Source organism: Musa acuminata, chromosome BXJ2-7, assembly GCF_036884655.1.
Source record: "Musa acuminata AAA Group cultivar baxijiao chromosome BXJ2-7, Cavendish_Baxijiao_AAA, whole genome shotgun sequence".
NCBI lineage: Eukaryota > Viridiplantae > Streptophyta > Magnoliopsida > Zingiberales > Musaceae > Musa > Musa acuminata.
This window is the reverse complement of record NC_088344.1, coordinates 8,436,921-8,454,723: the sequence shown is the minus strand read 5'-3', so window position 1 is coordinate 8,454,723 and position 17,803 is coordinate 8,436,921. Positions and strand designations below refer to the sequence as shown.

At 35.4% G+C, this 17,803-nt stretch overlaps 1 protein-coding gene across 3 annotated transcripts; it reads left to right on the top strand.

Moving 5' to 3' along the window:
• The first annotated feature begins 222 nt into the window (after positions 1-222).
• Positions 223-17,796, top strand: LOC103991385 (vacuolar sorting protein 39). 3 transcript variants are annotated; one of them, XR_001979166.2, is made up of 13 exons: positions 223-775; positions 2,323-2,534; positions 4,541-4,672; positions 4,758-4,901; positions 5,571-5,683; positions 6,201-6,618; positions 8,042-8,374; positions 9,261-9,482; positions 9,568-9,810; positions 9,939-10,382; positions 11,773-11,871; positions 12,131-12,390; positions 17,339-17,796. XR_001979166.2 is itself a non-coding variant. In XM_009410826.3 (13 exons), exons 1-12 carry the CDS (start codon positions 316-318, stop codon positions 12,329-12,331), a joined length of 3,021 nt encoding a protein of 1,006 aa, XP_009409101.2. In that variant the 5' UTR covers positions 223-315; the 3' UTR covers positions 12,332-12,348; positions 17,339-17,796. The 3 variants fall into 3 exon arrangements, 2 of the variants coding, with proteins under 2 accessions (XP_009409101.2, XP_064972968.1); XM_009410826.3 differs by having other exon boundaries at positions 12,131-12,348; XM_065116896.1 differs by lacking the exon at positions 17,339-17,796 and adding an exon at positions 12,776-13,109 and having other exon boundaries at positions 12,131-12,348.
• The last annotated feature ends 7 nt before the right edge of the window (positions 17,797-17,803 follow it).

The following is a 17,803-nucleotide window of genomic DNA, read 5'->3' as shown; positions in this document are numbered from 1 at the left end:
CACGGGTGAGGACCCGCCCGAACCGATACAAGAGGGTTGACGGGTAAGCAGGTATCGGGTCCATTGACACGCCATTCGCTGTCCGGATCCTATTGGAAGTTTTCGGATTCCGAACGTGTTCGGCCTGATCCGAACGGTTGAATAGGGGATCTTTTCCAACGTTTAATTTCACCGTTCGTTAACATTATATATACAAAGCTTGGAGAGGATCCATCTGGGTTGTTTATTGGTTCTGTGTCCTTCGCCGGAGGGCGGGGAGAGAGAGAGAGAGAGAGACGAAGGGGAAGAAAGAAAGAAAGAAAGGGAGGGCGAGAGATGGTGCACAGCGCCTACGACTCGGTAGAGCTCCTAAAGGGGTGCCCGGTGAGGATCGACGCCGCCGCCGCCTATGGCTCCAAGCTCCTCCTTGGCTGCTCAGATGCCTCCCTCCGAATCTACGCCCCCTCCTCCGCCCCCCCCGCACCCCTCGCCAGCGGAGGCGGAGGGGGCGATGATGGCCCCCCGCCACCTGACGTCGAGATCCGGAGGGAGCCTTACCTGCCGGAGAGGACGGTGTCCGGGTTCTGGAAGCGGGCCCCGCTGGCCATGGAAGTGTGCCGGTCGCGGGATCTCCTCCTCTCCCTGTCGGAGTGGGTCGCTGTCCACCGGTTCCCGAATCTGGAGACGGTGGTGGCGATCGGGAAGACGAAGGGCGCTCACGTTTACAGCTGGGACGATAGGAGGGGGTTCCTCTGCGTCGGGAGGCAGAAGAGGGTTGCAATTTATCGTCTTGATGGTACGTATACGATCACCATCCCTTTTGATGGAATCTATGGAATTCTGATAGGGTCCTCATTTACCAATTTGGCATTCTGAATTCATGGTTATTTTAAGAAAGTAGTTCTTTTCTTTAATTGTATTAACTCCTATTTGCTAGTTAATTGATATGTACATGTTCCTAAACAAACTAGTAGTGAATCAGAAAGGGAGAAATTATATGTCTCATCTGTTCTCAGGATAAAAAATTGGGTAATTTTATTGCATTTATTCGGAAAAGAATCCTTATAACTTATCATGCCTGTCTTCACATGCTCAATTTTTAGAGGCGATCCATATTTTAGTAGACTTCTATCAAAATTTTCTCTTTGCAGAATAAATGGTGGAGTGCTAGAATATAGACTGCCTTTCTCTTTTATGTATAATATTTTATTTTTTGCTATGCTATTCAATCAAAGACTTGTGGTGCGATCTACATTTAATGCAGATTAATATGATATTTATCTATGATAAACAGATCATATCTCTGAGTCCAAGTTACAGAATAAAGTAGCCTCACTGGTAGAGTGTTGGTTTAGAGTTTTTTTGCTGCATGACTTTTGTACTGCAGGTTTATTTGCTGTCAGGATTTAGTTTCTCCTATAAGACATTTTTGTGTCTCTTACTTTTCATTTATAATTACTGAAGCTTAAGTAAGAACTTGGAGAAAAGCTTATGTGAAAAGTAAATGGTGACACATATTTCTGTGTCCTATTTGTGGAACCTGACATATGTTATGCCATGTATACTTCACAAACTTTTAAGCTTCAAACTGTCTTCCTCCTGATAAAGGGAGGCTTCCACGACCCGAGCACAGCACCCCGCCAGAACATTATAAGCATAAGCGAGTTTAGGAGTGTTGTAGAGTAACAGTACCTCTCTGTACTAAGGGCATAGATAGAGAAGAGACATCTTAGTAAAGAGCTATAAAGCACACAATAAATAGCGTTAGCGACCAGAACGACTAGCAAGGTTACGGAACATGCGCAATAGGAATACCTTATTCTAATTGAATTAAGAATAAAAGGGGTAGCTAAAGTAAAGAAGTAGTCAGAGTTGAAGAAAGAGGATACGGGATCAGACTCCGTATCAGTAACTGTCTGTTGTTAGATATTCAGTGAGAGATTGTTGTAAATTTACAGTCTTTTCTTACAAAATTGGCCTTGCTATTGTGATCTTTTCTGTTTCACTGTTTTCTTATCTCACAAACCCTTTCTATTTGTGAACTGTCATTACATCAGAATTTACTTGGTCATAGTGGTTCATAGAGAACCTTAGTCAACAAGATGGCAGTGTCCTATTAAGATAACCTGAAAACTTTCTTGGTGTGGTTGGTATAGCATGGCAAACTTATATTTTTCCTTCACTAGGAAAAATACACCTGGCAACTTGTTTTTTCATACATTTTGTTTTTCTAGGCATTCTGATTTTCAAGTACTTCTTGTTGTTGTCTGATAATATCCAGTGTTATCTTATGAAAAGTTATTTCTGCAACAAATAATCAAGTTATTCCAACTTGTTGGAAAGGTGGTCGAGAATTTGTGGAGGTCAAGGAATTTGGTGTTCCTGATGTGGTGAAATCTATGGCTTGGTGTGGGGAAAACATATGTGTTGGTGTTAGAAGGGAATACATGATAATGAATAGTACAACCGGTGCATTGTCAGAGATATTTTCTTCTGGAAGGATTGCTCCTTCTTTGGTTGTTCCTCTTCCCACGGGAGAGCTTCTTCTTGGAAAGGTACTTTTGCTTCATTCATGACATTGGGCTTCTTTACAATTGTTTGGTTTCTTAAGACACACATGAGTATGTTTGCTCATTTTAATATGCTATGATTTATGTAAAATAATATTTTGTTTACACCTTGTACTTTATTTACAATTTACACACTCCTTATTGATAAACATGTCCATCCTGTGTTTGCCAATCTAATTACATCCCCCTTTGTCATTAATATTTATTACATAAATTTATGAACCCACCTTTACGTTAAATTAACACAAGCAACAGATTGACAAAATTACCTTCAAGGTTGCTTCTCACCACGAGAAAGGATTAGATGTTAAGTCCAAGGGGCTGAAGAGGATGCAGTGCTGTCGGCTGGAGGTTGTTGAAGCAAGGAAGAAGATGAAAGGAGGTGGGGTATTTCTGTTATTTAATCTCGAACAAATATATTCAAACAGTTGGCTAGGATGCTTACCACAGGGATGGGATGCAATTATACTGGACACCAAAAGGGTGAAGAATAAAATTATTGATAAGTGTGAAGTGTGGTATTGAGAAATTATAAGGTGGAAAATGAAAATGCTTTTGCTCTTTGTAATTTTTTTGTTCCAATTCTGGTATCTGTTATTTGGAGAGCGACATTACATATTATTATTTGTTAAAGCTACCTTACTAATGTCCTGTTGCTGTTAATGTAAATCATTTATTTGGTCTGTCTTGTTCAACATATTAACTCTTGTGCTTCATTAAAAGAGAGATCAAATAACTGTCTGTCTGTAAGTTAGAGTAAATTTGAAGTAACTAGATATAAGCAATTAAGTATATGATAGCTAATCTTCACTCTGCACACTTTCAAAGTTGCATGTGCACTTAAATCCCAAAATTTAGTGGCTTCTCTATGTCAATTATTGGTGAAGCTTAACAAGTCATGACTTAAATGATACTATGAAAATTATAAAAGGGGATCTCAACAATATCTTAGGTCGACAAAGCATTCAATAATGACAAAAGACATATTCCTTCAATTAGTCCTAGAAACATAAGCTTTTAACCCTAACAATTTTGTTTTTTTATTGATTCACTTTGCCAAGTTCTAATTCATCTTACTACTCTTTACCTGCTTTCAGCTTTCTTTGATATACAACACGTGCTGATCATTAACCCATTTGAAATTGGACACACAACTGCTGATACTTGTGATGATCGAGCAATTTTTATATAAACTTATTAGGCAATAAGTTCGATCGTGGAAAATTGCAGAAGGAAAAATTATAATTTTTCTTCTTTTCTGACTTTATCTAACATTTGTCAGGAAGTTTGGAAATCTTTGTGATTGTTATTAAAGAATGCCTATGATCAATTCCTCAGTTTTCTTCTTGATTTTTGCCTCCAAGATGCAGACAAAACCCTGTTATTAATAAAATTATCTAGAATTTATGCATGTCTTGGTTATTCCGAGGGTTGGCTAACTAATCCAGTAGATTCCTTGCTTGCTTTATGATATTCCATGTTTTAATGATTCGTACTCCTTTTGCTCTCTTGGCTTCTCCAGAAAGATGGAATTTCTTATGTTCGATTATGAGTTAAATATCAGTCATTAAAGTATATAGGAGCACAATTTGGGAATGCATCTGCAACCAAACTTATGAAACCTTAAAGCTTTAGTTCATGCTGATCAAACCAGTTAAATATCATACAACAGTCATAGAAAGAGCAAGGATGACAAAGTGCAACATGCTCCAGTTTCTTTCCCATCTCTTGCTCCTCAGGTTGCATTGGTTCTTATGATGAACTCTAATAAGCTAAATGAATATTAGTGGTGAAAAGGTAGCAAGTTTAATTTATAACAAGATTTCAAATAATGAATTATTGCTCATCCTCATCAGGCTTCTAGTACTCAATGAATGTCTTTTTTATTCAACATTATGTAGATACATTTCATTTTCCCTTTAAAAGTTCAAATTGGTTTACCAACAAAGATTTTTCCACAAATTTTAATTTCACTTTCATTTTCCTTTTAGGACAACATAGGAGTTTTTGTTGATCAAAATGGAAAGCTTTTACAAGATGGCAGGATATGTTGGTCTGAAGCCCCTGCTTCGGTTGTTGTCCAAAAGCCATATGCTGTAGGTCGCCTACCAAGGCATATCGAGGTAAGTGAATGACAGTTAAGATTTCCCACAGCAAACAAAATCAATTTTTTTATGATGTAAATTCTCATGTGTGAAAGCTCTGCAGATACGGTCCCTTCGAGCTCCTTATCCACTAGTACAGACAGTTGGTCTTCGTGATGTTCATCTTCTTCTCCAAAGCAACAATTCTTTAATTACCACATTAAGCAATGCTGTTTATGGTCTGTTACCTGTACCTCTTATTGCACAGGTATGCCTTATTTATCTGATTATAAAATTCCATATACCTGGTTGGTCATCTGCACAATATATTAGCTTCATGGACTTGGAGCAAGAATCACTCTTTTCTTAAGTGGGGAATAATCTGAACATAGGCTTTGTTCAATTGCAAAGTAAAAAATGTTAATAATCACAAAAAAAGCAATGGTCCACTTTAAAAATAATTGTTCTTGCCAGTGTATATATATTAAGTTGCAACAACTTTATCTATTTGCATATGAAAATTTGGATACTCTTGTGGCCAGAACAACATGAAAATTCTGGTTCATTTGTTTATTATTTCAAGTTGCTAATTTGTAGACAACCTATGGTTACGTATGGTTTTTATTAGACTCATATTTTTTTTGCTTGAACAAATGAAGTCAAGAGATTAGTTGTATCTTTTGCAAGTTAAATGCTGCATTTTCCATTGAGAAAGCCTAATTTGCATGCTCAACTTTCTAGGTAAACTCCTACACATAATCTCTTTTAGATTTTTAGGGGCATTGGAATCTGAATAAGTTGTCTAGATCTTTTATTTCTGGAATTTATGCCTTTGCTTATCTAGAAGGGGAAAGAGTTCTTTAAGATGACTTTACCTAACCTAGGGTTATATTTTAATGTTACTTATCATCTTTCTTATCTGTTCATTATCTTACAGATTGTACAATTAACTGCTTCTGGAGATTTTGAGGAGGCATTGTCTTTGTGTAAGCTAATTCCTCCTGAGGATTCATCACTTCGAGCTTCTAAGGAAAGCTTAATACACATAAGGTAATTGTTTTCCTAAAGAATATGCATCTTAGATGGTGAATTGACAACATTAGAATTTTAGTTTGGAATGCCTATCCTTTTGAAAAATAATAAATTAATGTGTTTTTTGCAATATTTCCAAGACTTCAACAATCTGAGTTGTAGAATTTTCTTGCCAACTTTTTGATCATTTGGAAGAAAATGCTTACAGATGGTTTGCAATGTCTCCATGTCCTAGTTGTTCTTTATCATAAATATATGCATGATTTTATGATTAAGAAGAAATAAGTCAGGTTTTGGATCCATAATCATGTATGAGAACTTGAGGCTCTAATGCTTGAGACTCTATTACTTATTATTTTGAATTAGGTTATAGTATGTAATTTATGCAGTTTCATATAGAAGTACTTTTACCTTAAAGGTAGTACACTTTTATAAGCTACACATGTAGCTAAAAATAATTTCCAGCATCTTATAGTAATGTATTCTGTTATTATTGTCTTTTATCAAACTTTCTACCTATTTCTGTATGTTTCAGATATGCACATCATTTATTTAATAATGGGAACTATGAGGAGGCGATGGAGCAATTTCTAGCTTCCCAAGAGGAGATCACCTATATTTTATCCTTATATCCATCAATCATTCTTCCCAAGCTGCAAACCGTTTCTGTACCTGAGAAATTTGCAGACGCTAATGATGAATTACATCTCTCGAGAGTTTCATCTGATGCCTCAGATGAGACAGAATCATCTTTGTCCCAGCACTATGAATCTGATGATAAATCAACGCTTGAGATTAAAAAAATGAGCCACAATGCTCTTATGGCTCTTGTAAAGTTCTTGCAGAAGAAAAGACAAGGTATATTTGAAAGGGCTACGGCTGAGGTAACAGAGGAGGTTGTGCAAGACAGTATATCATCTTATGAGCCGTATAGGTCAAAGAACTCCAATAAGGTAGACACTTGTTTTTTCTCTCTTTTTTACCCTTTTCTTGAGCAATGCTAACAACTGTTTAATTGCTTAGATTAGTTATGGCATGTTGTGATGGATATAAGTTTTGTATTTAGAGAAATTCTTGGTAAGACTTGAATCAAATCTTTGTGTAATTTTAAATTATAAAAATGCAAATATAGATAATGACACCATATGTTTCTTAAAGCTCCATGCTAGTTTTCGCTAGTATTGGATTTTATATTAGTATGGATGTCAGTTTTCCAGCCAATGAACAAACCAACAAACACAAAGTTATATCTTTGAGATACCAGCATTTTAGCATGTATGTGTGTGTGTGTGTGTAATGTGTGTTTTTGTGTGGTTTGACATATAGGTTGCATAGCTGGAATTGGGATTTGAATCTGTTGAATCTGTTAGCAGAAATACAAACAAGTTCAGTCGGATTGGCCGGAGTGGATTGTTGGGATCAAAATTGGTTGAGAAAATATTTTAAAATTCAAAAATCATAAAAATAAGAAAAAAAGGAAAAGTACTAGAAAATTTGAAAAACATTTAAAACAAGTAACATATAGAAATACATTTATCGTATTCTGTAAAAAAAAGTGCATAACTCAGTTCAAGGTGATTATATATTCTTGACTAGCTTTACTGTAGGTCCTGTGGGATTGCCAACACAAGTGGCAGAAGAAGCAACGCAAAAATGCAACCGAGCAGCGAGCATGAATGGTTGACTATTAGGGGAAATCAGTCAGTGGATCCACAGAAGACATGGCAAAGCAACCACTTAAACCTAGTCAGCCAGATCCCTTCACTCCCTTCCATTCCTCTTTCTCTGCTCCTTCCCCCATCCTCCATTATGCACCTCCTGTTCTCATTCTCCTCTCATCCTTCTCCCTTCTCTCTCTTCCCTTTCTTCATCATCTCCTATTTCTCTTCTTTCTTTCTTTTATTTAATGATTTGATAAGAGAATCCCTAGTGGTATCGGTTAGGATCAGCTGTGATCCATCTTAATCGGATGACAGCCTTCCAATTATTTACCTTATCATCACATGCAAATGATATGTAGGGTTTAGCTATAACCCTTCAAATCTCTGCCAGCTTTGTTGTTGGATTATTCTCGAGTAAATGATTGCTACTAATGGCCAAGATCTGTTGTCACTTCAAGATGCCATATCACTATAATTTTAACATCTAGGTACATTTTTGTTTACCCAATGGAAAGACAACTAGTAGCGTGCTTTCAGATATCCATGAATTCACTAAAGCAGTTTCATCATGACCCAAGTTACTGCATTTTTTTTTAAATATTCATATTTCCAGAGAATACATGGTACTGCTTTTTGGTTATTAGAAGCAGTAACTTGACTCTAAGTTAGATGTTTTTTTCCTGATATCTGAGAAGGATATATTTTGTGATCTCAGAAAGGTGGTGGTTATACCCATATCAGCTCGGTAGCCAGGGAAATGGCAACCATACTTGACACTGCTCTTCTTCAAGCCCTGATTCTTACTGGACAATCTTCATCTGTGTTAGAGTTGTTGAAAGGTCCCAATTTTTGTGATTTAAAGACGTGCGAGAAGTTTTTGATGGAAAGAAATCAGCACACATTACTGTTGGAGCTTTACAAGTATAATGGAATGCACCGTGATGCACTCAAACTTCTTGATCAACTAGTTCAGGAATCAAATTCTGGTGAAACGCACTCCGAGCTGACTCAGAAAATCAGGCCAAATATGATTATTGAGTATCTTAAGGTAAGATGCTAATTCACAGCATTTCTCTCAAGGTAAAAAGTTGTTCACATTCTGAGCTTCATCAACTCAATAAAAGAAGCATAAACAATTATAACATATAAGATCATTTTTTATGCTTGATTCTTCTTCTTATTATTTTTTTCATTTGATCTTGATGCCTTTTGAGTGTCCGGCAAGTGACTCGGTCTGGGCGAAAAGGAGTTACTTGCTATTAGCATTAATTGCATATCATCTATCCTTTTAGTTTCCGATTTATCATTGATATAAAAGTATTTGAAAAAAAAAGGATTGCTGATTGATATTCCACCAGCTTTGGACATTATTAAGTCATGACTGTTGTAAGTTTTGTAGGCTCTCTTTTGCTATTTTACCTTCTTGTTTCTTTCTACATGTGAAAAAGAGCTCTGCAGTTGCTTGATCATTATTCTGCTGTGATTTATTCTCTACTTTCAGTACTTATCATCATGCTTATCTTATTAATAAATATAAAAGTGAATTTGTGATGTGTAGATCTTTTCTAAGATCTAAGTTTAATACTCTTAGGTTTCAAGTTAAATGCAAAAGCATAGCCAAGTCCTAGGTCGTACTGTGCATTTGACATTTTCTAAGAATTTATTTTGTCTTCTTTATTTGAATGTTCAATGAAAAGTGGCTTAAGAGCATAATTGGAAGTGTTATACCATAATACAAAATGTCTATTAATGCTAGTTTATGCAGTATAAGATACTTCTCTAGTGTAATGCTGTCTCCCAAGTTTGAAATTTGCTTATTAAGAATTGGCGGTATCTTACAAGTGCTCTAGACTTGATGTATTAACGTACCCTTCCTTTTATCTTGTGGACTCCTAATTCTAGCACAAGTTTTGTTGAGCATTGTTTTTTTGCAGCCTCTTTGTAGGACTGATCCCATGCTTGTATTAGAGTTTTCAATGAATGTTCTGGAGAGCTGCCCAAGTGAAACTATTGAACTCTTTTTGTCTGGAAATGTTCCAGCGGAACTGGTGAATTCATATTTGAAGCAGCATGCACCAAACATGCAGTCAACATATTTAGAGCTTATGCTTTCTATGAGTGAAAATGGGATAAATCCAAAGCTTCAAAATGAGCTGGTATTGAACTTTATTCATATTTATTAAAATTGTTTAGTACCTACATTGTTCTTGACTGATTTGTTCTTAATACTACACATGTCAGGTCCATCTATACCTCTCAGAAGTAATTGATTGGTTCAAAGATCTCAAGGAACAAAAAAAATGGGATGAGAAAACTTATTCACCAACTCGTAGGAAATTGTTGTCTGCTCTGGATGGTATTTCAGGCTACAATGCAGCTGATTTGTTAAAGCGGCTTCCACTAGATGGTTTGTTTGAGGAGCGTGCAATTTTGCTTGGGCGAATGAATCAGCACCAGCTTGCATTAGCTCTATATGTTCACAAGGTATGTTTCCTTAAACAAACTAGTTTCTGTATTTTCAGAGAAGGCTGCACAAGTAACCCTGCAAGTTATTTTACCTTTTGGATTCCTATGTTGCCAAATAAAAGATAAGTTACTGTGGGCATATGCAGCTTCATTTACCAGAGTTAGCACTTGTCTACTGTGACCGGGTTTACGAGGCTGCACTTCATCAACCTTCAAGATCATATGCTAATATTTATCTAACTCTTCTGCAAATTTATCTTAATCCAAGGAGGGCAATTAAGGAACTTGAACAAAGAACTGAAAACTCATTTGCAGTAGTTCCACAGAGCACTGGTGTCCAAAAATCTGGTTTTATTAAAGTTAAGGGGGGCCGCCAGTCTAAGAAGATTGCTGAAATTGAAGGGGCAGACGATATGCGTAGCAGCCTCAGTAGCACTGACAGTGGACGAAGTGATGGTGATGCAGATGAGATGACCGATGAGGGTGATTCAATAATGTTGAGTCAAGCACTTGATCTTTTAAGCCAGAGATGGGACAGGATAAATGGTGCTCAGGCATTGAGAATATTACCAAGAGACATAAAGCTCCAGGTACAACTGTTCCTAACTCAAACTTTGATCCTGCTCTGAGCTTCTCAGCTCTGCAAAATTATAACTGTTGTTGCTAGTAGGTAGATAATGCCATCATAAATAATCAACAGGTACATGTGTTGTGTGTACCCTCCATTCATGCTGATATTATTGTTATAATAATCATATTATATTATTTTGTGGGTCCTCATTAAGATACAAGAGGAAGAAAAGTTGTGAAAATCAATCTTGAATTATAATCCCAAAACAAATGATTAGTTATGCAGTTACATGTGGCATGGTGAACACCTTGGATGATAAGCTGGTCTAAAGTCACTCTTTCAAGATATGTAATTGCAAGTTGTAAAATAATTGATCTACTGGTAGTTCATTTGACATATTGCATATTGTAGATCTGTTTCATGAGTCTATTTATTACAGGTGTATGCAGTTATTTACATACAAGCTAATGATTCCTAACCTTCACTGGTTTGTTAAAAAATTGAGTGACAGAGATAACTAGAGGTCCTCTAATGAAAAGTTAGGTCAAGTTCGTGTATGAGACGAACATGAGACACACTACTAGGTGAAAGATGGATTATTTGTTTGCTATAATCATATTCTGTTAGTTTCTTGCTTGTTTCTTTTGGAACACTAAAAAGATTTTCATTTGCCTACTTTGCTTTTGCTTATATTGCAGTAGCAATTATTGCTACTAGAGTGTAGTCTATTGATGATTTACTAGGTTTCTGAGTGACATCAATTCATAACGTTTTTGTTATGTGAATCTTTTACCAACTATTTTGGTTTATGCTTTAGCTACATATATATATTTTTCCTTCATTTTGCTTTGTGACAAGCAAGATCCCTTTGGTAATCTAAATTCCTTTAGTATGTTTTCAATTAACTCTTGTTTGGTCTTTCACTTTAAGTTTTGGAACTGTTGACTTGAATAAACTCATCTTTCTACTCTAATGGGCTTATAGATTTTGCAAGGACAAATCTGGACCACCTTACATAATTAGCCCTCATCATATACTCAATTAATGCTATCTGTAACTTTCCATCGTATTGCACATATAGGAAATCTGATATAAGGGTTGATTTAGTAAAGCTAAATTAGGGTGTACTCTAATGTGATATTGGAAAATCTGAAAACTAATTAATTAATATTTAATATTTTAGAATCACTGCTGGCAGTTTGTTAACAATAGTAGTCTTGAGTTCAGCAAATTATGAGGAAATTAAATATTGGGATGTCATGAGAGACTGCTATTTAACATCCAACAATTCGTTGGAGAAGTGCACAGTGGTCTTATCAATAATGGTAACTCAATATAATTTCCTTACCACTTATTTGCAGCTTTTGAAAATTTTCATTAAACTTAAACCATTAATTCAATTTTGTCAGGATCTGCTTCCTTTCCTCAAGCCCCTTCTGAGGAAATCTACTGAAGGCAGCCGGAACTATTCAGTTATCAAGAGCTTGACATCCAATGAGAATTTGCAGGTAATTTTTTCATAAACATGGTGACTAGGTTTTACTTATATTTGCTTTCAAGATAACTTTTGCTAGCATAGGAAGGTTAGTCTTTCTTCTAGACAAAGTGAGTGGAACCTTTATTCTAGACGTGCCTTTAGAAACTCTTTTATCAGCTGGATTGGTTTGCTTGCTAAATAAATCATGTCCACACTTCTCTATAATGGCATATCTGCAAGGTTTGATAACACCTGCTTTATTGCCGTATTGATCTTTTGTACTTTATCAGGTCAAAGAAGAGCTTTATAATTGTCGTCGAGCAATAGTGAAGGTTGATGCTGATAGCATGTGTTCTCTTTGCCATAAGCGGATTGGGAGCAGTGTTTTTGCAGTATACCCCAATGGAAAGACACTTGTGCATTTTGTTTGCTTTAGAGATTCCCAAAGTATTAAGGCTGTTAGAGGTCCAGCAACAGTGAGGCGCACATAATCCAACCCCATTTTCAAGTATGAGTTGCTCATTTTGCTCCCTAACTCTCTATAAATATGGTAAAAATTTATTGGCTTTTTGCTTTCATAGGATACTTTTATCATGTATTGATGAAGAAAATAAGAAAATATCAGATTGTTTAAGGTTCTCACCTATCAGTTATAATGTTATATAGTATGACCAAGAATCATGCCAGAGAGGCACTGATGGGTGATACCTACAGGCATGAGTCTAAATTGATATGATTTCCCTTTTTGTTATTGTGCTTACCTATCTCGTCTTTCTTTTTGCCATCTGGTTGTTAGAATTGAATGCATGTTTTATTTTTTTTGCTTAACTTGTAATATGACTTGCACAAAAATAAATCCTTAGTGATTGAACAGATAAATAATATATGCTTTTGATGCTTAGTCATTTGACATCTCATTCTTGCTATTTGTGCAGCATAATATCATTGTTCTTGTGCCTTGGTTTGATACGGTATCCAAAAATCAACTGCTTTGTTTTCTTTGTCCTCCATCAATCAGTCATCCTGGCGAAGCAAGTTTTTTTGGTCAAAGAGTTGACCTTCAATATTGGTTTGAAATGGTCATTGTTCTGGGTTGTTGATTGAATCAACTATACCGAACTTCATATCTATTTGTCTTGAGCTAGGTGGGATTAGGAAGGACATCAGGTAGAGTACTTGCAAATTCCACCCTACCTGTACCGAATATGATTAAGTATACAGGTTCTGAAACTCATACTAAACTTGCTTCGAGTGCTTTTTTCTTTTTCACTTGTACTCTTCCTAAACCCGTTTCACGGATACCCTAATCTGGCTTAAGGGGTTACAGTAGGTGTGAGGCCTAAAAATACCGACCTACTACCATTACTACATTAACTAGGAGCAACAACAGGTATTGCTGAACCTATGTATTGCTGAATCTACACATTGCTGAACCTATGCATTACTACATTTGACTGGTAGGGTGCTCACAAATCTCACCCTACGCATTGCTGAACCTAACTTAACACCCAATTGTCCAAATTTATCCTAAATCTGATCTGTAACACCTTGATTTAGTCTCACATCTGGTGTGTCTAAAGATTTCGATTGATTTATAAGGGGCTGATAATTGTATTATTTTTAACTTATCTTAAAATTAAATGTTGAGTCTCGGCTTAATTAAGGTCATGGGTCAAGTTATCTCATCAGAAACCGACCTAGTATTAGGCATGTCGAGGGACTCAAGTCGAAAATCACTACCTATGGATGGGGCTTCGCCGTTGGGTTAGGCCTTAGATTAAAGAAAAGAAGATTAACTTGTCACTGCGTGGATCCACAATTAGGTTCTCACATGTGTCATACTAAGGTCAAATTTTGGATTTTGTTGAAGCCTTAACAACGAGACGTCAAGTCCTTAAGTGACTTTAGCGTACGAGATTGTAATGCACTGATTTAGTTCCACATCGGAAGTGTGATGTGTTAATTGTGACACCTTATTCCTAGTCTCACCCATACTCTATATGCATGATTAAAGTAGGATGTCACATTTCAATTTTCATTACTTTTATCGATAGGGGATCAGGGGATCAACGGAAAGTAGGCAATCTTAAAATTAAAATATGCTAATTACTAAACAAAATGACAAGGTTCTCTTGTACATAGTGTTTTTGACACATGTACATACTTATACCATCTAACTAAAGAAAAATATAAACATAATAGACCTAAAATTTATATACACAAAATGCCCACAAGTCATCGTCCATATCTGCGCTGGCATGGACTTGCACGTGTTCACTTCCCTACCCAATCACTTGGATGGGTTACTAGTATCCTTATTTGCAAAATAAGGTCTGTAATAAGTAATCACTCAGTAAGTATAAGCCTTTATAATTTTATTTAGATGAGCATGAATCATGTCATATATACAATATTTCAAAATCATGGGCATAAGACATTTAATGGTAAACATATCATCTTATGACTTGTTTAGTAAGCATAACCCTACAACATAGTATATGCACAATAAGGATGTAAAGTTCTACGTTGAAATAAATTCAAAATGTTTATATACACACGTAGGAAACATAGCAAATGCATAGATTTCTATGCCTCATATCATAACATATATGTGCACTCCCACATCGTACAATAACATTTACATGCATTCCCACATTGTACGTTATAATATATATATGCACTCCCACACTACATGTCTTAATATATACGTGCACTCCCACATCGCATGTCATGACATATACGTGCACCCTCACATCACACGTCATAACATATATGTGCACTTGCACACGACACGTTATAACATATACGTGCATAGCTTGTTGTAACATATCCGTGCACTCCCACACTGCATCATCATATATGCATGCATACAAAATATTTTTATCACAATTCATATATTTTTATGCTTACAAAATATACATCCACATTTAGCTCATGACGAGCTCATGACGATCATATCATTCCAAACATATTTTCCAAAATATATTATGCATACGATAATTTATACGATCACTATTTTACAGTGAATTAAATTTACTTGATTGAACTAAAAAATGATGATACTAATGAAAGACCACGTTCCTTATTAGTCAAGTGTGCTAGTGAGCGATACACCTATCAAATTAGGAGCATAGGGTCATGAGATACATTAATTAAGAACCCTACCTCTTGAATTATCGATTTATAATAATTCATTACAATAATCCAAAGAAAAAGCTTGATAAAATGAACTATACTTAATCTAAAAATTTATCTAGATTCCACCACCAAATTTTCTAATAATTCACTCTATAATCAAATAAACTCGATAGTATCAATTAAACTATCACACTATTCTGTAAAAAAAAATTTACTTCACTATTCTAGTTGACCAAATGATCTTGAATTATTATGAAATTTTATAGAAGACTAGGAGACATATAAAACTAAGTACACATCAAATTTTAGCTTAAAACAAAATCATTTGGAGGCAAAACTATCCTCCTAATTCAATTACTAACACCTATTTTGTTTTGTTCAAATTGGTTTGGGACTGTCTGAACTTATAAACCTCATATCTTGTGATGCACAGAGGTGGTATTCACTCTATTCCAAAGCTCACAGAATCCTAAAGGAACATTTTAAAACATATCAAAGGGCCAAAGCCTAATCATATCCTTTTAAAGGGGCTAATTCAGCTCGAACAGAATTCCTTCTTAGTAAATAAGGGATTCTGAGTACCTTAAATTGGGACCATAATAACTCTATGCACCAATATCAGAATAATGTCATACTAGTGGCCTTAGAATCATAAAAGAATCATCCAAAACATATCCAAAAATAAAAAATAAATTCGAAGTCTAGGTGACTCAAAAGCAGTTGAAAAGATCAACCTATAATATGTAAAACTGAATACCTAGGCATAGCAAGGGAAGAGTTAAGTTTTTCTTACCTCAATCTTCCTCAGAGCTCAGGTTTCATGGCCTCCTTGAGAAAGCTAAGAGAATGACTAAAGAAGAAGAGAAAGAGTAGTGGGTTATCAATTGGGTAAAGAGGATGAGGCCAAAATTAATGGAGAGGTACTTAGGTTATCTTGAGGTATAGGGTTCAATCCCATTAGACCTCATTTCAAGTTTTCTTTTTCTTTTCTTCTTTTACTAGTATAATTTTAATATTGTAGGAACTTTAATTGAGTTTGATTTGGTTTGGTAAAAATAATATTCTTGATCTAAACTTATCGTTCAATCTCACTTATGTATCTCAATATTTAGTATAACACTTTTTTTTTATTTGCATATCCATTTAATTTTTCATTACTCTATCTATGCCTAAGTAGCTTATTATCCTCCATATACATGAGGTTTAAAACTTAAATTTTCTTACTTTGATTGTGTTTAAATTCATTGAAGCCTTAAGATTCACTTAAAATCGATTAAAATTCAATTGTAGTCACTATATACATACTTATTACCATAATTTAACTTTATATTCAAGTTCGCTAGCACATTTTGGCTTGTTGTACTATGCATAACGTAAACATTAATGTTTATGCATACTCAGCTAATATTTTGTAGAGTATTGAGAATGATATTTTTGGAAAGCATGTACTTCAATCTTAAAAGTAAAAAACATGAGCATATCATTTATCATATTTATGAAACATAGGAATTACAAATCATATCATGAAGTGAGAGTAACATATATATATTATTTGTGTTTTTATTGATATGCTAGTCATAATTCAAAGTGTGTAAGACTTGGGCACTACATTAATACTTAGATTGACTTAGGGTATAACGAGTGTATTACTATTAATTTGAGCTTAGGCATTGGGGATCAATGGATGGAGCTAAAAAAAACTTAATATGTCAATTATTCCATCATTAGATCAGGTTAGGCCTTGACATGGTTAATGGCTATCCTAACTCGGACTAAGTAGGTCACATAGGCTTAGCCTGAAAAACAAATGTGCTACCTTCTACATGTTGAATAGGTTAAGTCCATTGTCTAAATTTAGTGTGGCCACAGAGTTTCTTTGTTTATCAATGTATTGGTTATGCTAGTTTTTAGTATTTGTCTCGACTCTGCAAAAGTCAGTTTTGGAAACCAACACGTATACTTGCATGCACAACTTGTGCACGAGATGCAGGCTTCCAGGTGGAGAAGTAGAAGGAAATGTCATATACAAACTATGTATACATATTGAAAGTTCTGTTGTTGAAGGAAACTGATATTTGTGATAAAATAATTTAATGTGAACAGCATCCTGTTGCTTGAACAATTCCTCTGTTGCACCAATGCTTGCTTATAGTAACATGTTTACCAAAAAATAAAAAAAAAATTTATTTTGACCTTAGATTTGTTTTCTGCCTTATTTGCCATAAGAAAGAGTGGTTTTGCATTTTTCTTTGTAGTTGGAATTGATATTCAGGTTCCAGTCATGCTCTATAGCTTAAATTTCTTCATACAAAACAATTATAAATCTTCAAAGTGACAAGTTAATCTTCTTTCCTTTTCAGCTCTGAAGCAAGCATATGACTTATGGATGAGGAAGGATTATGGTTCTGATTTTGGTTTTCACTAATGGTGTTCTCCAAGTGTGCTCAGTTTTTATACATTCCTTCTCCAAGCAATCATAAGTTCCAGAGAGTCCACAAGAGATTGTCACTATGACATAGTCCGTGAACTATATATATATATATATATATATCTTGGGAAGTGCTGGGAAAACCTGTGCAGTACTCACCAGTCAGCTAGCTACTTCTCATCTTACATGTAATAGGTATTGGGATCAATAAGAGTGCCATGTTCTTGATTTAATAGTGTCAAGACTTCTTGAATTGTAATGACTCAGTGAGGTTTGCATTCCCTCTCCCTATTGTACAGTTTGTGATCCGTGAGGTGGTTTGGGGCGTTCGGCTTTCTGAACGAAAATATTGTTTAATTGGTTAATGTATTTGTTGTTGGATTACTCTGCTGATCTG